Genomic DNA, 25,568 nt, shown 5'->3' with positions numbered 1-25,568 from the left:
ACCCAGTAACATATCGTAATAACTTAGTGGGCACGTTCTAGGGTGACAAAGAAATGGATCATAGCACATGGCAATCTTTCTAGGTGGCAAAAAGTTAATGAAGTAACTAGCATAACAATTTTTTGAGATAACATTCTTAGAAATTTCCAACAGAAAGACGTGCCCTTCATTCACAGGTCCCAATATTATCCACCTTGAATGAATGACGCAGATGATATTAAGATTGATCCCTGCTTCATTAATACCAGATACAAAAGGGTTATAGACTACCATCAGAATTATCTAACTCGATTTCAAGAAATGTGTCCAATGCAATGAGACAGAAACACAATACCCATCTATTAGAAAGAAGACACAATAATTATGACTGGCCGGTGATAGGCATGTATTAGATACTAACATACAGAACCGTTCAGGGCATCAAGAGCATTTAGGAGGTTAACTGTACACAGAATAAACAGGGGCAAACACAAAATCCCAGCTCCTTTCCTTTGAAAAGCAACAGCCAATTGGGAAAAAAAAATGTGGGGAAAAACTTCTGTGCTCAGGAATGGGCAAGGAAACAAATGCAAGGTGGTCATATGAAGACAAATACTAAGTTACAAAAGCTCAGATGTAAGGGCGCCTGCTGGCTAGTCAGAAGAGAGTGCAACTCTTGATATCAGGGTTTTGTGTTTGAGCCCAATTCTGGGTGCAGCGATGACTTAAAAATAAAATCTTAAAAAAAAAAAGAAAGCTCAGATATAAAACAAACACCCCGCTATTACATGGGAAAACTGAAATTTTGAGATAATATGGATTATTTTCAATTTAAGGTTTTAACAAAATTCCAGGTGAAAATCCCAGTGGTAAATTCTTTTAAACATAGTCAAAATCATCCTTAAGTTCATCTGTTTAACTCAATTCCTTCATTTTAATGGTTATATTTGAAAATAAATCTAAAACAGAAACAAAGATTTTTACACAAAGATGTTTATCACATCTTTTTCTTTTTTAATTTTTTAAATATTTATTTATTTTTTACGGAGAAAGTGCAGTAGGGCGGGGCAGAGAGAGAGAGAGGGAGAGAGAGAGAGAGAGACAGGATCTGAAGCAGGCTCTGTGCTGATACCAGAGAGCCCATTGTGGGGCTCGAACTCACAAACCATGAGATCATGACCTGAGCCGAAATTAGACACTTAACCGACTGAGCCACGCAGGCGCTCAGGATGTTTATTATTTCTGACAGTGAAAAGTTTGGAAACCCCCAAATGTCGAACACTGATGATGACGTGATTGTGGTGTATCCATATGATGAAAATAAGATCCAAAATATAAATGCATACACCAGTGCATCGAATATATACTGTTTGTTGCAAAAACTACTGTAAGAAGAGAGAAACATCTACAAAAATTTTAGTAAATGTTGGCTTTGATTTTGTTTATTTTAAAGACATTGCGGATTATTATTATTTTTTAATTATCTGAACTCCAATGCTTTTGTGTTGCTTTGAGATTCCTCCTTGCTTTCCTCCATTTAAGGCTGAGCTGGGCGTATGCTCCTCTGGAAGGGTTCCCTTCTGCCTTAAGGGTGGATGGAGAGATGGATGAATGGGTAGAAAGTATTTACCTGCTTATAAAAGTACGCTTTCCCCTAAGTTCACACACAGACACACTTTTGCAGCCACTGTGTTAAGGGGAAAAACAGTCGTTCATTCAATAACACATACAGAACACTTAACTATGTGCCGGGCCAGTCTTGGTCCTGCGCGTATAGCAGTGAACAAACAAGGTTCCTGAGGTCACGGTGCTGCTCACAGCTTTGTGGTGGAAGGCAGACAATTCAATGTTTAAAAAAAAAAAGTCATGCTTTCAACTGTGAGATATGTAAAAACTTGAAAAGCAGGCTAAAGGGAGTGATGGAAAGAGTGTGTGTGTGTGTCATTTACGACAGGCAGGCCAGGGAGGCCTCTCAGATATGATGAAAACTTTGGCAGAGGCCTGGAGGAAGGTGTGTGGATTCTTTGAGAAGATAGATCCAAGCCGTGCGACTCACAAGTGCAAAGGTCCTGTGAAGGGCATGTCCTTGGTGTATGAGTAATAGTAAAGAGGCCCATGGGGCTGCAAAGGATATGGAAGAGAAACAGTATTTGGGCTGTGAAAATTAACAGGAAGAGCCATTACACACTACATTAATTGCATACATTTAATTACCCCCCAAAACCCTTTTAAATTTTCCACTGCATTGCAATTAAAAAATTTGGAAAGAAACTTCCAGCATGTGGAACTAACTGACTCTTTGAGTTGAAATGCATCTACAGAGGCCAGCAGCTTTATAGCGTTTTATGAGTACAGACAAAGCACTTAATCCCAGGAGCCAAATTACAGGTTTGAAAAAACTCATGAAGTGTGAGGGAGCGAAGAGCTCTGAAAACAAAACAAAATGCTGGAGCCCCCAGTTCTCGCCATCCTCTGTGACTACTCACCGCGTGAACAAGCCCTTCGAGGGGGAACCGTCAAGTGTCCCCACCGCCCTGGCTGTTCCTCTGACATACACACAGGGGTCCTTGCCCAATGGCCAAGAAGTCACCCCAGGAGAGGTGCTTTAAAATTCCCCCAGAGCCTGGCGCTAGGTTCAGCACCGGCCTCGGCCCTGCTGGCAGGGAGCAGCGGACCCCCGGGCCCTGGGAAAAGCCCACTTTCTGCCATGGGCACCCTTTGGTCCATTATTCAGACAAGGCCCACCATCGTCCTGCCTCAGCCTAATGAACCACTGCCTGGGGTGGGGAGGGAGGGCAGGGATGGAGGCAAAGGACATGTGGTTTACTACATCCCTGCTTCTTGTCCAAAGCCAGCTGGGAGACTCTAGCTGGTGACGGGGCTGAGGAAGAAAAGGAGGGACGGGAGGGGGAGTGGAGAGCTGTGGAGGGGACAGAGACCTCGATCCTCAGATCACTACCTTCTCAAAGCCTCAGGTTCAGTGTAGCTTCTAGAGTGGAAAGGATGTAACAGCTCTTAGAACCAAACTAGATACCTGTACCTACCACTAAGAATTTCCTTATTTGACCCCTATGTCTCCCCTTGAAAGGCAGCAAATATGTAAGACAGTAAGGGACAGGAGCCCTGAGTGAGGCCATCCAGCCCGATGATGCACCCTGCTCCGGAGAGCCGGCTTTCTGCATGCACAGCAATTACCTGGGAGCTGGCTAGAAATGCAGGTTCCCAAGTCCCACATCTAGGGCATGGCTCAGGATGAACAGGGGGAAATGCTCTTGAGGCCTTGGGCCATTGACACACTGGCTAGTCTAATCACCAGTGAGCAAATGACCCAGGGTCCCCAAGGAAGACTCCAGAAGGGAGGCAAAAATTCTACCTAGGCTGAGCTTCACCAGGGAAAGCAAGGCATCCAGGGAGATGAACACACAGGATGTATCATAGAACATGGTAAGAACTCCAGAACCGAAGGACCAGCGGAAGGCAAAATCCCTGAGCAGTTCTGGTGCTAGAGCCAGCAGAAAGGGCCCTGCCTGGGGGTCAGAGTGTTGGTCACTGACAAGATAAAGCGCTCCTGTCTGATGGTAAACCACCAAGCACACTGTTCACTCATTGAACAGAACTTACTTTTGAGGCAAGATTTCTTGACAAAGAAAGAGGTGCTTTGATCTACACTTGGTGCAGCCTTCTTATCTCACCACAGATCAGTGACGTCTGTGAATGTCACTGGTCTGCAGATCACACTCTGCTTCAGAGGGTCCTGTGCTGGCCTCTTCCAGCCACGTACCTCCCCCAGGGGGTGAGGAGTCAGAGAGGCATGGCACCCAGCCTCCTGTCTGGACCACACCCTGGGTCCTGGCCTTCCGGAATTCCCTGGCCCAAGAGAGCCCATGCCTGCTTCCAGGGCCTCGATGGGCTCTTCTTGGGTTCCTCCTTCCAAAGATGAACCATGCTGTCACCTGAAGTACATGTGTCCTTGGGCTGAGCGCTGGCTGCTTGGGAGCTGGGAACGGGCCTGGACATGCAGACCTGCATCTCCATGCCTCTCCAGGGTTGGGAGTGGGAAGATAAGGAGGCAGGCAGGACACAACCCTCCAGGGGCACCACACCTAGCACAGGACTCTGAGAAGCCCGCTAAGTCTCTAAGAAGCCCGGCCTCATCAGTTGTTAACAAAGGTATACTAGACAAGACCAAGTATAAAATGTTTAAGTTTGTTAAGCTTCACTTACAGATTCTAAATATTTCGACAAGAAATATATGAGCCTTCTGTACTTTTGCAGATATTAGGGGGCAGCCTAAAGTGACCCCAAAGCGACTAAAACTCCAGAGATGGGGAGCCAAGGTCAGTTAGATTTATTCCCAAGTTGGAGATGTGCTCTTCCAGAGGAGACATCTATCCCTTCAAGGGGACCTGACAGACAGCCCCAGACTCCACGAGAGAGACATTACCAACATGTACCAGATTCCTAAAGGGGATGGCCAAGAAAACAATGGTTATGAGCATTTAAAAATACTTTTTTAGGGCCCCCTGCGTGGCTCAGTTGGTTAAGGATCTAACTCTCTTGTTTTGGGTCAGGTCATGATCTCACGGTTTTGTTGAGTTCGAACTCCATATGGGGCTTGGCACTGGCAACATGGAGCCTGCTTGGGATTCCCTCCCTCTCTCTCTGTCCCTTCCCCACTTGTGCAGTCTTTGTCTCTCACAAGTAAGTAAGTAAAAACTTTAGAAAAGAACCCTTTTTTTAGTACTTAAGGTAAAGGGCAGTTTATTTTTATTTGGTTCTTTTTACTCATTTCTCAGCTTCTCAGCACATCTGAGGATAAAAGCACACTCCGGGTAGAAGCAGAATGCGATCAGGTCACTTCTCAGGGGCAGAAGTGTTGCTGGTCCCACACGTGACAGGTAAGGTTCCACCGGGTGTTTGTTCTGGGCTCAGCCAAGGCTGGTGGCCTGAGAGCCACTCAAATGAAGGGGTCATTGTTATGTGTGATTCACACAAGAAAGTGGGAGAATGAAGGGCAGTTGCCTACTAGGAACTGACCAACATCACTGCAGAGGTCTTAGCTCAGCCCAGGACACAGGGTGAAGAAGTGAAATAAATGATCAAGATAATGAAACTAAGGAAGGAAATTAAAAAAAAAAAAAAGGAAAGAACAAAGAAAGAAGGAAAGAAGAAGCCAACAAGAGTCACTTGCAGCTGCACAATGGGGAGAAGGAGAGAGAGGAAAAGGTTAAAAGCGTATTATGTAATCGCAAATGTGTGTGGAATAGTTCCAAAATCAAGGCTGGGGTGCAGTCTGCAAAACAGGGATGAAACATGGAAAAATCAGGCTGTTTTACATCCTTCAAGTTGCCAAAGATGTACACCACCTATCCACAGCCTGAACCCAAAAGAGACCCAAGTCGTTTCTGAGGGAAAAAGTCTGTCAATCAAGTTAGCACTAACCCCTCTTTCTGAATGTGCCTCAGGAAAAAAAAAATAGAAGTTATTTATTTATAGATATGTGGTCTCAGCAAAGCAGATTGATTTCTAAAGTAAACTCTAAGGCAAATTTTCATATATAATAACCACAGCAAAGGTACCCCCCCACCCCCCGCCAGAAATCCAAGAAGGTTTTGGGTTGGAGACAGTTCTGGCCCCACAACATGCAAATTTTTATCCTAAGCTTGTTTGCTTTTCAAATGGTGCACCAGTCAAGTTTGTGTTACTAATTAGTAAATGTGTTTTATAATAAAAAAATTTTTTAAGAAAGGAAAAGCTTCGCACAGGGAGGAAATACTGTTAGGAACTGATAGAAAACGGAGGTGATTTTATTAATTATTCTTTCTCAAGCCTCAATGCCAGCCTGTCTTCTTTATAGAGACATAAATGGTTTCAAGAAACCAGCTTTAAGAGGGACTGAAGTTCACCTAGTCCAGAACGCACTGGAATCTGGATTCCCTGGAACACCCCACTCCCAGGGCTGTCCAATTTCAGGGAGTTCAGGAAGTCCCGCTTTCCTGGGGCAGCACCGTGGCCAGCCCTCGTTGTCCAGTCAGGTTTTCTCACATTGAACATAAATCTGTTTCCCTAGAATCTCCAGGTGTTCGAGCTACAATCTGTCACTGAGCTCAAGTCAGATCCACCCTCCACGAGGCAGCCGAGAGACCCTCAAATACGTGAAGACAGTTAGCATGCCCCCAGCCCGCTCTGCCCACCAGAAAATCCCCAGATCTCTCTCCACTCTTACAAGACACGTCTGGATCTTGTCAGGCTTGATCCAGTGACCATAAATCAGTGAATCCTGAAATCACAGAACACTGAGCTGAATGGGGTTTTCCAGAAAGAGTTGGAGCATGATGCTAATGGAGTGTACTTCTATTTCTGTAGTTGAGAATCCCATTAGCTAGTTTTGGCGGCAAATCTCAGTGCCTAGTAAAAGTGAATTTATAGTTAATTAAAGGCTTCTGTTATTATCATAATTTTTAATCTCCTTGGAGCTATTTCAGTATTTTGATTTTTCAAGATCTTTGAGGCCCAATTCAGTCATTAAGTGGATTTGAAAATTCCTCGTAAACATCTTTGATGATAATTGCACTCAGTGACTTTGTCCCGGAAACAAACAAACACCAAATTGTTAAATAAAACAAGGCTAGGGGCCAAGCCCAGCAGTCTGCTTCTAGAAACAGCTCCCCTGGCTCATGTCCAGCCAGCTCTTATCATCCACCCAGTGACTACATCTCCCAATTGCTGTTTAACAAAATCATCATTTTCTGTCTCGGCCTAAGTTACTTATTAAATGTTTTACTGAAGTCCCAACACATACTTACTGCATTTTCCTAATCAACCAGTCTCACAATATTGTCAAAGAAAACACAAGCCCGGTCTAGAGTAACATTTTTCTCGGTGAGCCCGGGAGTCCCTGCAATGGCAATTTCATCTTGTAGTAAGACAACAAACTTTTAACAATAAAAGTACAGTTTCTTTTGGAATTGGCTCACAATTCTCCACCCCTGATTTTCAGAATTCATTTTCTTGCTCCCCCTTGGAAAGTGCAGAATGACACTCACCAGCTTCAATCTTCCAGTACCTTATCCATTACTTAAGACTGTTCAAAACTGTGTGACACCGGTTCACGGTTACCGGAGTAAGGAACCTCCACCCTCTGGGTATGGAGAAGCCCATCCGCCTGAGAGCTTTACACTCAAGCCTCTGGTCTGCGCTGCAAGCCAAGGTCTTACTTCCTGTTCCAGTAGGAAAGGCATTCTTCTTCGTGATGGTCCTGCTGCCCCTGATCTGGAAGGGAGGCCTCGAGGACAGGCCTCGGGTTGCAGCCTCAGTTCCTTGTCCCCGTGCATGTTCACTCAGGCACACAAAGAGAAGAGCCGCGTAGGAAGGGAGCTGTTCTGTTCTCACTGCTGTGTGTCACCTAGCCCCAGGGGACCATGCTTCCTTCTCCCAGACCCAACCTGGTGCTTCAGAGGCCAGAGGGGAGGATGGGGGTCGTCTCCGTGTATGCCCTTTCCTTCCAGCTTCTGTTGTAGGATTTAAAAACCTAACTTTACCAAAGAATTCCAGTGGGTTCTCTATTTTTCATATCTGTGCTAGCTTTAAAATTGTTTTTTAATGTTTATTTTTAAGAGAGAGAGAGAGGGAGCAGGGGAGGGGCAGAGAGAGACAGAGAGACAAAGAGAGACAAAGAATGTGAAGTAGGTTCCAGCTGTCAGCACAGAGCCTGGTGTAGGGCTCGAACCCACAGGCTACGAGATCATGACCTGAGCTATATTTGGGTGCTTAACAGACTGAGCCACCCAGGCACCCAGAGTTATATTTACTTACTGTGGTGTTCAGCTTGCAGTAAATATATGGAGGGAAAAACAAACCTGAGGCAGCTTCCCCCTGCAAGAGTGAAACAGATAAAGAGACAGACAGAGACAGAGACAGAGATCTTGTGTGTCGAAGGAAGGGGTGAGGTGGGTGGAGTGCGGGATGCAAAAATGCATACATTTAATAGCTAAGGAAGTCTGAAGGCCAAATGCTCATTATATGCACCAAACAGCCATTAAAAACAAGATGATTTGTGCCTAATGGGCAAATTTAGTGGTCTTAAATAAGTTTGTTAGCCTTTCCAGACCTCACTGCACTTGGTTAAAAAAGAAGGGCAGGCGGTAAGTTAGGTCATTCTAAGATTCTCCAATGAGCAGTGACCACAACAGTAACATCCAGCAAGGGGATCACAAAGCAGCCACCCTGAGAGGATTATGTTCATTCCACTAAACAGAATATCAACTAGATCTCCATTCATCCAAATCAGCATTCAGAAATAAAATTTGATCAGCCTATCGGTCTGTTCTATTTGTCTAAGCTCATCTTACCTAATGCTTTGAATATTCAGTCTATGCATTTGTCCCAAACAGTATTATCCTGTATGGGGGGAAAGCATTTATGTATGTATGCAGTCATTTGCTGAGGGACGCCTGTGAGCCCATGCATGGCAGTGCCACAAGGCACTCCACAGAGCTGCACCCAGTGAGCGGGTCTGACCTACAGCCCAGAGAAGCTAGGCAAGGCCCGGCATGGGGGAGAGGTAGCCGGGGAGGCAAAAACGGTGAGTATTTCACAGAGGTGAATGAGTTTAGAGGTAAGACCACCTAGGAAGGCAGAGCCTGTACAGCACAACTTAAAAGCTGCTATAAAGTTTGGTAGTTTCTCAGATACCTTAAACACACAATTACCCTATGACCTAGCAACCCCACTCCTGGAAACATAGCCAGAAGAAGTGCAAGTAAGTGTTGAAACAAAAACTTACCCATGAGTCTCCATAACAACACAACAGCTAGCAGACGGAAACAATCCAAATGCCTATCCACAGATAAAAAGGTACACAGAATGCAGCATAGTCATACAATGGAATATTATTTGGCCAGGAAAAGGAACAAAGCACTAATATCTGCTACACGGTAAATGAATCCTGAAAACACTGTGCTGAGTGCAAAGAGCCAGACACAAAAGGCCATATATTCTATGATTCTGCTTCTATGAAATATTCTGAACGGGCCAACAAGTCCATAGACAAGAAAGCAGATGAGTGGTTTACAGGGGCTGTGGAAGAGGAAGGAAGAAAAAGTGACTGCTTAATGGGTAGTTTCCTTTTGCAGTGATGAAAAGGTCCCGGAATACATAGTGGTGATGGCTGCACAAAATGAATGTGCCAAAGGCAATTAACTGCACACTTAGGTCAACATGAGTATGCCCAGTCTCACTACTGGAAGTCTGAGCCACAGCAATTAGGCAAGAAAAAAGAACAAAAGGCATCCATACTGGAAAGAAGTAAAATGATCTCTGTTTGCGGATGACATGATCTTAAGTGTTTCTGTACTTAAGGGGTGCCTGGGTGGCTCAGCTGATTGAGTTGTCCACCTTTTGATGTTGGCTCAGGTCATGATCTCATGGCTGTGGGATTGAGCCCCATGTCAGGCTCCACACTGAACATGGAGCTTGCTTGGGATTCATTCTCTCTCTTTGCCTCTCTCTCAAAATAAATAAATGTTAAAAAAAGAAAACCCTAAAGACATGAGACCCCAAAAAAGTTAGGGTGAATATAAACAAATTCAGTAAAGTTGCAGGATACAAAATCAGCATACACAAATCAACTGTATTTCTTCTATACACTGACAGTCAGCTTTCTGAGAGAGAAACCAAGAAAGCAATCCCACTTACAACAGCATCAAAAATAATGAAATATCTAGGAATACATTTAACCAAGGAAGGTAAAGACATGTATACTGAAAACTATAAGATATTGATGAAATAAATTAAAGAAGATACAAATAAATGGAGAGAGAATCCATTTTCTTGGGTTGGAAGAATTTTAGTTTCTGCTAAACCATCCATAGCACCCAAAGTGATTTACACATTCAATGTAATCCCTATCCAGTTTCCAAAGGCATTTTCCACAGAAATAGAAAATATTGACTCACAATGGGTTAAAGACCTGAAACCATAAAACCCCTCAAAGTAAACATACATAAAAGACTTCTTAACATTGGTCTTGGCAGTGACTTCATTTTGATTTGACACCAAAAGCACAGGCAACAAAGCAAAAATAAACAAATGGGACTTCATCAAACTAAAAATCTCCTGCACAGTAAAGGAAATAATCAACAAGATGAAAAGGCGGTCTACACAATGGGAGAAAAGGTTTGCAAACCACATAGGTGATTAAAGGGTTAATATCCAAAATATATAAGGAACTCCTATTACTCAACTGGAAAAAAACCCCAAATAATACAATTTACAAATGGGCAAAGGATCTAAACAGACATTTTTCCAAAGAAGACATACAAATGGTCAAGAGGTACATGAAAGGATGCCCAACCTCACTAATAAATGGCGAATGCACATCAAAACCACAGTGTGATACCGTCTCACACCTGTTAGGATGTCTTATAAAAAAGACAAGAGATAACACACGTTGGCAAGAATATGTAGAAAAGGGGATGTAAATTGGTGCAGCCACTGTGGGAAACAGTATGGAGGTTTCTCAATTCTGTGTATTTATCTAAGGGAATAAAATCTCAAAGACATATCTGCACTTCCATGTTCATTATGGTATTATTCACCATAGCTATGACATGGCAACAGCCTAAATGTCGACAAATGAGTGGATAAAAAAAATGTGGTAGATATAATTGCCCATTCAACAAAGCATGGGTCAGTGCACTTGAAAGTCCATGTATAACCTCTGACTCCCCAAAACTTTGCTATTAGTCTACTGTTGACCAGAAGCCTCACTGATAAAACATAAGCAGTCCATTAATACATAATCTGTACATGTATTACATACTCATTCTTACAATAAAGTAAACTAGGGAAAGAAAATGTTGATTTTGGCTCAAGTCATGGTCTCATGATTCATGAATTTGAGCCCCACATTCAGGCTCTGCACTGACAGCGTGGAGCCTGCTTGGGCTTCTCTCTCACTCCGTCTGTCTCTGCCCCTCATCTGCTCATACACACTCTTTCTCTCTCTTTCAAAACCAACAAAGAAACTTTAAAAATAAAGAAAATCATGCTGAAGAAAAAAATGTATTTATGTAAATTATTATTATTATTATTATTATTATTGAAAAAACCCGAATATAAATGGACCTGTGAAGTTCAAACCATGCCGCTCAAGGGCCAACTGCGTGTGTGTGTGTATAATGTGGATAATGGAATATTATTCATTCATAAAAAAAGAAAGAAATCTTGTCATTTGTGACAACATGGCTGGACCTTGAAAGTATCATACTAAGTGTAATAAGTGAGACCAAAAAAGGGCAAATACTGAATGGTATCACTTTTATGTGAAATCCAAAAATAGAAAAAAGAAAAGTCAAACTCCTAGAAAGAGATACTAGAAGGCTGTGCCAGGGCTGGGGCAATGGGAAGATGCTATTTAAAGGATATAAGCCTTCATTCATAAAGATGAGTAAGTTCTGAGGCTCTATGGATAGCACGGTGACCACAGTTAACAATACCAAATTGCACACTTGAAATTTGCCAAGAGAACAGATCTTAAGAGTTCTCACTACATACATAAGAAAAGATAATTGCAGTAATGGATGTGCTAATTAACTTGCTGTTAATCATTCTGCAATGTATATATCTATCAGATCATCACTTTGTATACTTAAAAACTAGTTTCATTCATCAATTACACTGAGGTAAAGCTGGAAAAAATAAGTTGGTCAAATGGTCAATTTCCTATTATGTGTACTTCACCACAGTTCTTTTTAAGTTGAAAAACAAACATAATCTGGGCCGCAGCCAGGAGAGGGAACCAGCTGTGCCTCTAACCAGGACCCTCCTTTCATCCTCTCTCCGGCCAGCCTGTATGGCTCACGCTTCCACTCTCCTGCCTCGGAAGAGAAAGGATAAACCTAAGGAGCTCGAATGTCAGAGTGATATAAATTACGGCAGGGGAAGAAAAAAGAAACAACGTGATGCATGGCTGAGGATCTAAAAGAGGAATGTCCACCATTGTTTGTGATTATGGATCACATCACAATCTAATAGCAATTTTTATTTAATCAATAATTTCCATGCTGAACAGACAGCCCTGTTACAGAGAATCGACAGGCAGGTACAGATAGCGACAAGCCTTGTTATTAATCTTTCCTCCGCGGGCTTATCAGCCAAACTACTGTAAAAGGCACCGCCAAGATGGATTTTAGAAGCCACCTTTCTCCTCTTGCCCCTTTTCTTCTTCTCTCTCCCATAACATATCACATAACGTAGACTCTACATTTATTTGAGTAACCTGGGGCTTGAGTGGCATAAAAAGGCAGTTCACATTAAGCAATTTCACAAATCAGTGGGACCTCGACCATCGCTCAGGGTTGGCCATTATAGGCTAATAAATCATACTTTCTCTTTGAGTTGTCAATTGCCAAAAAGCTTTGTACAAACGTTGGCATCTGTAATTCCGTAAAGGCTTTTCATCTTGAAATAAGATGCTCTAGACTGATAACAAGAATAATCCCCTCTTGATCAAGGAAAAAAAAAAATCTACATTTTTGCAATTAAAGCTGCTGCCAGAAGCCAGAAGGCTCAGTACTGAGACTCCAGTGAAGTTTATCTCCACTAAACACAAGGAGAATACAGTGAAGGTTGTGTTGTGTTTGCAGTCGGGGCTGCTTTATCTTACCCTGGGAAATGCGCCCTCTCTCCCCAAGTGGGACAGGGGAGGAAGGTGTGAGAACTTTCCTTACTTCCTGAAAGCCGCTGGGAAGCCCTCTCTTCCTGAACCAGGTACATTAAGAAGCGCCCTCCCTGGCACAGTCTGGTGAAGCTGATAGGTGACAGCTGTTTTGTTCTCCTGATGAGGAAGACATTTCCAGAACTTCAGATCATGCATTCATAACCAGAAAAAAGGCACACCACAAACTAAAACAACAATAAAGAAAAATGTTAATAATCACATAAAACCATCAGTAAGTGGGCCCTAAAAACTGGAGTAACACCATGGCCGGCATGTTCTGTAAGTCATCAGAGATCATTCTCGAACAGACCTGACCATCGTGCTTTAAAGAGAGACAGCAGCGTCCTGGGACCATCAGGTAATGAGCCTGAGGCCACACACACAAAATACAGGGATGCTTTGGGCAAAACCATTTCCAGGTGGTCAGCTGACAACCCAGAAGCTCTGACTGCTCTCCAAAAGTTGTCTCTACAATATCCACATGAGCTGCAAAATCTGTCACTGTCAGACATGTCCAAACTCCCACATTAAAAAAAAAAGGTAGTTTAAAATAACTTCCACTGCAGAGTCTCACTTCTGGCCCTGCCCCATTTAGTGTGTTGTTGGTACAGCTTCTGGGCTCTGCAAAGTTCGGCCCCAAACTTTCTGTGACTCACACTGGTTCACTCCTTCCTCTCATCAGAAACCTCTTATTCTCCTCACTCCACCTGGACCAGAAGTCACACTCCCAGTTCAGCAAATGGGTCCCAGGAAACTCACTCTACGCTTTAATTTCATCCTGTTGCCCTCTGCCTTCGAGGAGCACTGTGGTTCTGTATCACCGCACTAACAGCATTCTTCAACCCCAAAAGCACAGGATGAGTCATCCTGTAATTATATTTCTAACTCCATAAAGTGTCAAAAACCTCAGCCTTTTATCATATTAGCCACTATCACAGATAAAATTCTTCTATATTTCCGCTTCCATTAACTTTTTCCTGTGGTGTCTTCCACACGGAAGCTCCAACACCTCCCTGCAATGGTCTTTTCCTATTTTAATCCACCTGTCTTTTTAAGACCATGTCCAAGGCAACAAGACCTTTCTCTGGACACTTCACCTTACCTGCTTTCCTGCTGCCCTGCTATACGTCTGTAGTCCTCTCAAAGTCTTCCCCATATGTTCCCCTTACTCAAAGGGGCAGATATAAAAGAAATATGTGTCTACTCTTGTTCTCCCTCACTGGCCCTGACCATGGACCCAATTCTGGAAGTATGACATTCAGAAGACTTTTTCCCTCTAACACTATGCCTGCAATTTACGTAGTGGCCACCAGGTGGTGATGATGCATCGTTAACAGGTAAAATCACCAGTTCACACAGGTCAGAGTGAATCAATGACATACTCATGGCTTTTTTTTAAATGAAAAGTCTTTATATATTCTTTTCCTTAAAATTTTGATGAAAAATCTCCTTAATATCTCCATTCTGCAATTAATTAGGTTGATTAGTACTTATTCTTCCTTTTATTTGAGTAATGGTTTAGAGTTTACAAAGACTTGCATTATATGATCTCATTCTGTCCCTACTGAAAAAATAAAAATACAAAACCCTGTGAAGAAATTGGGATGGTATTAACATCTCCACTTTACAGATGAGAAAGCAAGGACTGAAGTTGTAGAACGACCTACTCAGGATTCAGAAACAATTCTTGGCAGATGTAGGAATCAGAGATCAATGCCCCCCTTCCCACTCACTGATTAATGTTAGTTTTACCGGTGATTGGCTGGGGTGGGGTTAGGGTATCTTACATTTAAGGCCTTGGCCTCTCCTTGGGGATATGCCACTTACAGCTCCAGCTCCATTGGCAACTTTAATTGTTCTAAGAATGAAAAAAAATCATCAATGGCAGTATCTAGCTGATCCTAGAAAAGACTAAATGTCCCTGAATTTTCAAAAAAGTCCTTGCATTAGAAAATTGCTTTCTGTTTCTGGAGCTCTGTTTTCTGTCAAAGCAGGAACCTGATCGCCATGCTTGCCATGATTTCAGAAGCTCAAATCTGAGTGACTTCCCTTGGTCTGCAAAAAAAACAGTGATGGAATTTCTTTACCAAGACAAAGGACTTGGCCGGTAAGAGTCCTTGCTGAGTACTGAGTGATTGACCTTCACAAATGTGGCTTTAAAATTAAAGCCTATCAATGTGTATATTTACACACACGTACACACACTCACATACACGCACACATACATATACACAGGTGCACACACACAGACACACCACATATGTATATGGTTAAATAGCCTTTTGTTTGAGACTAATGAGCTCAACTTTTCTTTATAACTTGGCCATTCTAGAGCACTCAAGGAGAAAATTTATCTTAAATCACAAATATATTTTTTTGTTTTTGTTTTCCAACCGCAAGAGGACAGATTTGGGACATAATGGGGGCAGTGTTGTCCCCCAGGAGACATGTGGCAATGTCTGGAGAGATTTTTGGTTGTTACAGTGCAGGAGGTTTCTCCTGGAATCTAGTGGGCAGAGGACAGCAATGCTGCCAACAGTCCTACAACAAGGTCAAGGATGGCCCACACAACAAAGAAATCTCTGCCTTGTTGTGCCTAGGGTGAGAAGCTTTGGTCTTAGGTCACCACCAAAGAGAACTTTCAGAAGGACATCAGGACAACACTACATATGACAGAACAAGGCTCTGAATCTCAACACTGCAAAAGCAAGAATAAGGAAAAATGTACAGTGTGAGGAACAGTCTCCTCTCTGAAGGGTGCGTGAACCAGGGACCCTGTCAGCATCTTTATGCAATTATTAATTTCATGGTGACATATCAACCCCAACACAACCTGAATACCAACCTGAACCATGTTTTTATGAGCAAGGTAGATGAAACTTAGCAGCCGGTAAATGTTTTTACACTTTTCACTTCTATTATTATTTGTTAAGATTTTATTTTTAAGTAATGGCTACACTCGGGCTTGAACTTACAACCTGAGATCAAGAGTCCCATGCTCCACTGACTAAGTCAGCCAGGTGCCCCTACACGGATCACTTTTAGAAAATGAAACACTCATATTTCATGAGTATAATTTTTAATTCTCTCAACTGTTTAATGAAGAAAATACTATTATTTCACAAGGAGGAAATGTGATGTGTCTAGGGGAGAGAGCAGGCTTTGAACCTGGGTCTGTCAGCGTCGGCAGGAGAACAGTGACAAGCCCAAGTATTCTTTCCGATCAGGTGTATTCATACAAAGTCATCATCACCTTCCCCATCACGTCTCAAAAGTCGACCCCCAGGCTCTGCTTTGACCTTAACTATTTCCCACCTGTTTCCCAGGGGTCTTTTCCGATATTCCCTATGCACTTCTCCCTCTTGCAAATCCCTAGAATCTCAACTACACAATTGTGGCTTCATTACATCCTGCCTCATATGTAATCACTATGCTTTCACGTTTCTTAGTCTTCCCCATGCAACGAGAATGGCCAGTCCTGGAGGGTCAAGTGTATGTCCTGTGGGCAATGTGCCCACCATGAAGCCAGGGTGGGGGACGACATGTAGGCTGCTCCTAACCCTCTTCCGTGAGGAGTTGAGCGAATGCCTGATCTACTAATGTCAGCTCCTCCCTTTCTTGATAAACAAGAGGACACACCGTACTAGGCAAGATCTGCTATAGGCAAGTGTATTTCAACAAGGTACGCAGCCCAGCCCAAAGTGGCTGTTAATCCTTCTTGTATAAAGTAGGCTTGTTCAGGGGCGCCTGGGTGGCTCAGTCAGTTAAGCGTCTGGCTTTGGCTCAGGTCATGATCTTATGGTTCGTGGGTTCAAGCCCCACATCGGGCTCTGTGCCAACAGCTAGCTCAGAGCCTGGAGCCTGCTTTGGATTCTGTATCTCCCTCTCTCTCTCTGACCCTCCGCTGCTTGTGCTGTTTCTCTCTGTCTCTCAAAAATAAATAAACATAAAAAAAATAAAGTGGGCTTGTTCAGAATATTCCAAGGAATCTTACCTAAAGTATAATTCAAGAACAATTCAGAGGAAAACCCTCTCCAACCAGCAGAAACAGTTACTCGGATTAAAAATTCTGATGAAGTACTTTAGCAGGTACAATGAAACATTTCTGGGGTACACCATGGCAGAACAAATTTAAGAAAGACATCTTACTCAAAATACTGATTTCTTGGGGCACCTGGGTGGCTCAATCGGTTAAGTGTCCGACTTTGTCTCAGGTCATGATCTCACCATTCCCGAGTTCAAGCCCCAGCTCAGAGCCTGAAGCCTGTTTTAGATTCTGCTTCCCTCTCTGTCTCTGCCCCTTCCCCACTTGTGTTCTGTCTCTCTTGCAAACATGAATAAACATTAAAAAATTTTTAAAAACCCACTGATTTCTTTTTTTTAATTATTTATTTTCAGAAAGAGAGAGTGCCAGTGAGGGAGAGGGCCAGAAATGAGGTGGGGGAGAGAGGGAGAGAGGAAGAGAGAGAGAGAGAGAGAGAGAGAGAGAGAGAGAGAGAGAATCCCAAGCAGGCTCCATGCTCAGCATGGAGCCCAACATAGGGCTGGATACCATGACCCTGGGATAATGACCTGAGCCAAAATCAAGAGTCAGATGCTCAACTGAGCCACCCAGGTGCCCCTTCAAAATACTGATTTCTTATTCTTCGTTTAAGAGGTAAGAACCCTTACTTAGTAAAGGGGAAATTTTAATAATTCCATAATTACTCAAGTAATTAATATACCACCTCCTAGAAGTGTTAAATGCAACTATCCTGGAGGGCACTTAATCTGCAGGGTTGAAAAGATCCTGGGAAAGAGATGGCAAGGGACTGTGTTTTCCCAAGCCCCACCTGGGGGCAGCCATCCATAACAGACTGTACATCCCCACCCTGCCCCCACCTTCCTGACTGCAAGGGGGTGCTCAGCAGGGCACCCAGGTGGCTGCCAGCCAGGAAGTGGGCACCTGACAGGAAGCGTGTCTGCCATCCCCATCCTAAGGACTATCTAATGCAAATCTTTCACCTGCTTTTACTAAACTGAGGTCTATGGAGGTGAAATGGCTTGGCCAAGTCCCATCTGTCAGACCTACACTGGGAAGAACGGGTCCTGGCCTCAGTCAAGTCCATGTTCAGCCATGAGGAATACAAAATAAGCCTTGGAGCAGATTCCCAGAAGCCACAGACCCAGCAGTGCAGCTCCCCTCCCCTCCCCTACTCAACCCTGCAAAAACAAATACATAAAACAGAGAGGAGGCACTCTTTTCAACCTCTGTCTGTTTCTCATTAGGCCTACTGCCTGTGATCTCTGTTTGGCCTTGGATGCTGGGGGCTGCATTTATTTCCATGGCTGTTTCACGGTGTGATAAGTGAGAAAATAACGTTCTGAAGGGTCATGTGGTTCCAAGGAGGTCATCCCCAGGGTCAGGGCAGAGATGGGGCTGCCACTCAGAATGTCACGGGCCCTGGGAGGCCTTCCCTGGTGGACCACACAGCCCTCCGTGGCCCCCACTCGGGCTAATCTCCCGAGTGTCTCTATAGGAACAATTTCTGCAGGTGCAGCCCAGTCAGTAACTTTAAAAAAAGAACGTGACCTTGAGGCACAATTGTCAAAGGATGGCTTTGAAGTTTGTGGTTCTTCGTCTGCATTTTACACGCAGTATTTCCAAATAATTAGAGTAACTAAATTAACTAACAACTCCATGTAGGGAAAATAAGATCAAAATCTCCACTCATTCGTTTTACGTTTTATGTGCACACAAAACTAATTTCTGCCTCGTATCTGAGCCCGCGATCACATCTTACACTTTTCTCTTAGGTAAAGATATACAATGCAACTTTAGCAAAGGGATCCAAATTAGATGGAAAACATTTAAAATGCAAATTTAGGATCATGGTATTAATATGAAAATAATGTCTTCAACACATCCCAACTTCCCCACGTTTCTACGGACTCACCAATTCTTCACAGATTAGATGTGCCTTCTTTACATCTAAATCTCTAGGATATTAAAAAGAAAGCCCTTCATTTTCATGCAGCCTATGTACAGATTTGTTTTCAAATGGCAGCAAAGGTGATTATAACTGTATTCTTCTGATAAAGGGAACTACAACATGCTTTAGAGATCAGAATTTGCAGCATATGAAAGCATTTAAAATCCAAGTAGGTGGTTAATCAGTCTACAAAAAGGTGAATTTCTGACACCACGCTTAAAAGATACAAGCGGAGCACAGGGACTTAAATGCCACCCAGCTGAGGTTGGGACTAATACAGACACAACTCATGTTCTCTGCCCTTGGGCCCCACTGGTGGAAGGCAACACCCTTCATGAGGAATTGCCTCAGGCCCTCTCTGAGGGTTCGTTCTGCTGGGGAGGGGAGGAGAATAAAACTGTTAAAAAATAATGCCTATTTACTAACCTTCAGAAAGAATACTGCATGTGTTATTTCTAAATCAGAAAGAGGGTAACGTCACTGAAATAGAGGGTAAGCAAGTGACGTGCTAGAGCAAACAGGTGGCCATTGGGGATGGTGATGAGACTTTTATTTCAGCTCCCAGACTCCCAGCAGTGAGATTTGCAAGCGTACGCAGCCACTGAGCAGGGGTGACCCACACGGTGGTGCACATCCTCCGCTAATGTCCCTGAGGGACGTCCAATGTCACTGGGAAACAACGTGTGCAGATTTCGGAGAACCTAGGACTGGCCGGCTTGTGCTCACACTCTATGCGTTTCAGACGCCTCAGCCCTCCTGGAGCAGGAGATGGGACTGGTTCCCAGGACAGAACTAACACAAGAGGGAAGTGGGTCTCAGGAAAGTTTGGAAGCCTCACTCATCCATGCAAGAAGTGAGGCCAAAAGACAGAAGTTGAGTTTTTTATATTCCAACAAAAGCTACAACTTCATCTCGGCTCGGGTCAGGATCTCACGGTTCATAGGTTCGAGTCCCACATGGGGCTCTGTGCTGTCAGTGCAGATCCAGATCGTACTTAGGGCTCTCTCTCTCCACCTCTCTCTGCCCCTCCCCCGCTCTCTCTCTCTCTCTCTCTCTCTCAAAAATAAATAGATAAACTTAAAAAAATACAATAAAACCAGAAAAACTTTGAGAACCGATATTCTACAACTTTCAGAAGTACATTTAAAATTAAGATTTGGGGTGCTTGGGCGGCTCATTTGGTTAAGTCTGACTCTTGATTTTGGCTCAGGTTATGATCTCACAGTTCCGTGAGTTCCAGCCCCACATTGGGCTCTGCACTGAAAGCATGGAGCCTGCTTAATATTCTGTCTCCCTCTCTCTCTGCCCCTCCCCCCACGTGCTCGCTCTCCTCTCTCTCAAAATAAATAAAAATAAATTTTAAAGAAATCTAAAAAGTTAAATTAAGATGTGTGTCTTTTGTAACATATAATACATAACAGCAAAAAGAGAGTCTTAATTAATTTGGAGCTGAAGGGAAAATGTGGACGTTTCAACTTATTTTGAGTCATTAGGATACGTGCTTTCAGACGTCGAAGGAAGAGAAAGCACTTGCATCTTGACAAATCAATAATAAATTCCATCTTAATCAAAGGTGCTTTGAATTAATTTTTGTACCGTATCTCCTTCCTATGCTCTTGTTCATTCTATTTTAACTGACACCAAGAAAGGGACAAAGTATAACAAAAATATACAACTATCTTCTTAGCTTCTGGGCACAGAAATAAATTTATGACAAATTTAATACTAGCTTGAGAGTAACTAAGCCCAATTATAATTATCTTACTGGGAAGAGAAATTAATTAAACATCCTGGTGATAAAGGCCCCACAGCAAACCTAGAATAAACACACCCAAGGAGGAGGACAGGCACTTGAAATAAAGGAGAAGAGAAGGGAAAGGCAATATTTAGCCCATCTGCTGGGACAGTAATGGGACGAGGTCATCTTTTCAAGAGAACACGGAGTGCATTACCCTGGAAATGAGACTACCTGGCGGGCAAAGCCAGCCGGGTCCCTAATTCTCCTCTTCAACTTTGTGATTTGCTAATGGGAAACACATGTCTCCCTTTTGCACCAAGTTCAAATGACTCTGGAATTCCAACCGTGCAGCTCAGCGACTGAACCAGAACAAGGGGAGAACTTGTCAGGATTTAAGAGCTTTCAGCAAAGCCCTTCAATCGCAGCCAGCACCCTATTCCACGGAAGGATATCAATTATAGATAGTGACTTGCTTTAGCAGACAGTCGGGACTGTCAGACACTAGATAGACAGCCATGAAGAATCATGAATCTTTCTATTAACTGTAAGAGGGGGGAAAAGAATGGGTCATGGCTATAAATAAGGCAGAGCATCAGAATGGTTTAACACCTTGCCTCTTGGTTGTACGTAGCATGAAAATTCAACTAATTCACAAAATGGCCTCTCTCCGAGCAAAGCCCTGGGAATGGAAACAGTTAATACTGCCCTCAGTCTTTAAAAAAGTGGGTTTCGCAACTGGTATTTTTTCCACCTGCCACCAAAATAATGAGGTGGACGTGAAGTAGCTATTCCTTCAATCAACAAAAAAATAAAGTGCCCATGCCACAGCAGGCCACTGCTAATGCTACCAGAGACGGCCATGAGTGTGAAGGCACTCGTATGTCCTGCAAAGTGAAATCCATTTAAACGCACAAATTTGGATTTTCCACACTTCAGATAACAAGTAAAAAAGGGTGGGAAATAAGTGATATAAAATAGTATTTTTATTGATGTCGTCACAAGTCATAATTTTAATCCACTTACAGAATTTATCTCAGACAATACCTTAATATCATAAAGGTAACATACTGGATTTCTCCCTAATTCTGACATGAGTAACTCCTAGCTGATTTGGGATAAAAAAAATTCCACTATATACATGGAAATGTTTATAATTTTTAGATTAAACAGACAACACGGTGGTCATTTAAGTCGACAGTTTAAGCAGACTTACCTTTGAACAACTCACACCTCACCCTTTCGCCCCTGAGCTTAAGTACAAACACCTACAAGAATCACAGGTTTGTAAAGCTTTCACATGAAACGGGCAGCAAAAAGGTTAAGTTATTACCCAAATCCCCCAAAATGCTACCTCAAGCCTGGCTCCTCATGAGGAGCACAATTCCTTTTAAACATAGGCTCAGAGTGAGCTCCATCCCGCATTTGATAACAGATGAACCATAATCACAGCCCTCCTCGGAAACTACAATAACTTATCCGCAGAAAAGGCACCTGGAGATCGCGACATTTTCAAAAGCAAGCAGCCCAGGCCACGTCTCATTTGTGATAGAGGTTTTCATGCAGACAAGTTCCCCTCATCCTTGCTGGCCACTTGTTATATCACAAAGGGTACTCCTGACATCCTTTCCTCTTTGGGAAAATCTGCCTACAGGAAAAGAAAAATGCCAAACTTCCCCCTCCCCCTTTAGTATTACAATGTCTGTGGTTTCCATTAAAAGTCAGCAAGAAAAAAGGGCCATTAAGAAAGGCTTGGTTTTGAAATAACACTTGCATCAAATTAAAGAGAGAGAATCTAATTAGGTTCATGGAAAAATCTGGAAATCTACCTCAATTAAAAACATCTGACTTTCTAGGTTCTTGCTGCGCTGAGAAATCTATAAATCTTCCTACGCAATTACGAGAAGACATGATTACAAAAGAAATGTTTGGGGGGAAACCCTGCTGATGTCATCATGTTAACGCCTCAAAACATTCTGTGCTTAACGGATCTCAAAACCTGGCAAACCTAAGGCTGTAATGTGACAGCAGTGTGTGGAATATATTATAGAGGATGAGCCAAGCTGCAGAAGACACACTGGAGCAGCTCGTGAGGCCCATGAACAACGTGGGCTGTGTCAGGGGAGGTATAATTTTAGTGCTGAGATGGAGAAGGGTTATAAAGAAGTATGGATCATCTAAAATTAACAGTTACTATACAAGAAAAGAGACGGGGCGCGCGAGAGAGCGTGTGTGGTGTGCGCACGTGCGCTGGGTGGGCAGAGAGTCCCAACAAAAGCTGCTCTGTCAGATTTTCTGTCACATTAAGAGCTGATGAAAAGGCCACACTCAGCAGATCATCCTTAGGGCCTCGATGGGACGCCTGTGCTTCTGCACAGGAGTGTGTGAGCCTACCGCTTTTTATTCTCAGTCACCGGAAGGCCCCTCCATCTCAGTTGATCCTGGTGCTGTCTGCTAGGGAGGCTGCTCTGGTGTGACAGAAAAGTGCCGATTAACATGAAGCATTGGTTGGGGCACCTGGGTGGCTCAGTCAGTTAAGCCGCTGACTTCAGCTCAGGTCCATGATTTCATGATTCGTGGGTTCAAGCCCGGCGTTGGCCTCTGTGCTAACAGCTCGGAGCCTGGAGCCGGCTTCAGATTCTGCATCTCCCCCTCTCTCTGCCTGCCCTCCCATTTGCACTCTGTCTCTCTCCGTCTCTCAAAATATGAATAAACATCAAAAACAAGTTCTTTTAAAATGAAGCGCTGATAAAGAGAATATGCCCAATCAGGTACACGCACGTGGGAGTGGGGAGTGCACTGCGTGATCTGAGATAATACCTGGGGGGCAAGGACTGCACCCGGGATAGTAATACAACGTGTAGGTCTCAATGTGACCATGCTGCAGGTTTCAGAAGCACACGCCACAGACACAGTTTAGAATACACATCACTCTTTCTGTGAGACTCTTTGCCCGCAAGGCTTGGCCAGAAGTCAAGAAATTGTGCTAAAGGCTCCTCCAAGCATCTACCTATCTCACGCAGAGCACTAATTGCCTCATAAAATAGTGGGAGGCTCCTCGGACGGTGGGAGTTTGGAAGAAGAAGACAGAACGGAAAAAAGAATCCCCCACCTCTACAATTTTTTCTGCTATTTCTGGGTCTTAGAGAGGAGAATCAAACTTGGTTAAAAGGTTAATAATAATTCATGTCCAGCTTACTATTACTCAATAACCATCAAAGACGCTAACTCAAAATAGTGTTTTCTGGCTTACAGGATCAGAGTCATTACACTCTCTATTGAAGACTTTATTGAATTTTACACTAAGCTTTAGCTGACTGAACAGGTCAAGCACCGTGGCTCAGAGTTTTCTTTATTCTCAGAGAAGTCATAAAGCCCTCTCCGGTCTGCAACGCTGCTAGCTAAGAAACCTGACTTGGCGCAGGGTCAGGGACGCTGACCCCACCGACAAGGTCCCCGAGCTGTTAAGCCCAGTCCCCGCAGGCCCCCACTCACGTGCACCAGCTGCTCCTGGGTGTCGAACTCCCGCGTGCAGCCTTCCCACTGGCAGTTTGTCTCATAGATGACTTCAGGCTCCTGTTTGCTTTCGTCTTTGTCCCCTTCCTCCTTCACCAGGGTCGTTCCTTCTGGCTGTTCCTGGCGGGCAGAGAGAGGGAAAGAATTCAGACACAGTGGAGAGAAAAGGAAGGAAGAAACACCAAATGTGATTTCGGTCAGTCCACCTCCTGACACTATTTTTCAGGAAAAATAAAATACAGCCTGGGTCTATCAGCTGGCTTTTATGACTTGATGAAGTCAAACATATGGAGTCATCTGTGTGCGTGTTTTCTGATTTATGGAATGTATCTTCAGGGGTTGTTCACTTGGGATTAAAAACAACAGTCCAGGGGCACCTGGGCGGCTCAGTCAGTTAAGTATCTGATTTTGGCTCAGGTCATGATCTCGTGGTTTGGGAGTGTAAGCCCCACATTGAGCTCTGTGCTGACAGCTCAGAGCCTGGAGCCTGCTTTGGATTCTGTGTCTCCTCTCTCTGCTCCTCCCCTGCTCATGCTCTCTTTCTCAAAAATAAACATTAAAAAAACAAAACAAAACTAAACTAAACTAAACAGCAGTCCAAGCCATGATGATGATAAGTGGAGGCCAAACCTTGCCCCTGATACAAGAGAAAAAAGAAACTAAAATGTCATCCCCTAAGAGAAGCAATTAAACTAATTCATGTTGTCTTTACCCAAAAGACTGGTCTTTCTCTTTTGGTCAGATTCTTTACAATGTATTAATTTGTTTATTCTCATACTTTTAAAAAAATATTCATCTATTTTTGGGAGACAGAGAGACGAAGCAAGCAGTCAAGGGGCAGAGAGAGGGAGACACAGAATCTGAAGCAGGCTCCAGGCTCCGGGCTGTCAGCACAGAGCCCAACGTGGGGCTCAAACCCACAAGGCACAGGATCATGGCCTGGGCCAAAGTTGAACACTCAACCAACTGAGCCATCCAGGCCCCTACTTTTCCATACTTCGGAATCAGGGACGTGGTTTACTAGTAATTCTAATTCTGTTTTCCCTGCCATTGGAGGCTGTGACTGGCACACTGTGGGTTTTATAGGGAACATGTCTTCCCGGTTCAACTTCAGATCTCCAAAGATATGGCTCACTGCCCGAGAACCACAGCATCTAAGGGTTGGTGGCACGGTCTTTCCTCCTCTTCCAAGGCAGCTTTGCAGCAGTGAAAATACAAACAATTTCTAGAATGCTGGGTGAGGATTAAGTGTGTAGATTCGGGATCTAATCTAGGACAGGATGACAAAAACCGTATCCTGGTGTCTCGGGGTAATGGAAAAGGTTGTCGGCCAACAGGATTCCAGAGGAAAGATGGATTTCAGAGCCTAGGACACCCATTTATTCCATGCTCAAAGGGCTCACTCAAAAGAAATTTGAGCAGAGGTGGTCTGAGCTTGGGGCTGAAGTAGCTTGGAGGTAGAATTCAGATTCTGTGGACGTCTAGACCGCTGTCAAGCCCCTATTTTGAGGAATTAAAATTCATTGACCTCCTTCCTGGTGTTGGGCACAGGGACCCCAGGAGATGGTATTATTATGCCTACAGGCATAATAGATGTATTTTAAAACTGAAGCTCAAAAAATCTAAATGCCTAAAAGCAGAGATC

The 25,568-nt window shown here is 43.6% G+C and overlaps 1 protein-coding gene across 1 annotated transcript in view; it reads right to left on the bottom strand.

The window, feature by feature from the left end:
• Window positions 1-25,568, bottom strand: part of GLI3 (GLI family zinc finger 3) — a 266,246-nt gene that overhangs the window by 43,322 nt on the left and 197,356 nt on the right. Inside the window, exon 9 of the mRNA XM_029926644.1 lies at window positions 23,903-24,043. Coding sequence (XP_029782504.1) covers window positions 23,903-24,043 — 141 coding nt within the window. The remainder of the gene's footprint in view (window positions 1-23,902; window positions 24,044-25,568) is intronic.

Source organism: Suricata suricatta, chromosome 2 (genome assembly GCF_006229205.1).
Source record: "Suricata suricatta isolate VVHF042 chromosome 2, meerkat_22Aug2017_6uvM2_HiC, whole genome shotgun sequence".
Lineage (NCBI taxonomy): Eukaryota > Metazoa > Chordata > Mammalia > Carnivora > Herpestidae > Suricata > Suricata suricatta.
The sequence above is the reverse complement of the archived record's forward strand: the minus strand, read 5'-3'. Positions and strand labels throughout refer to the sequence as shown.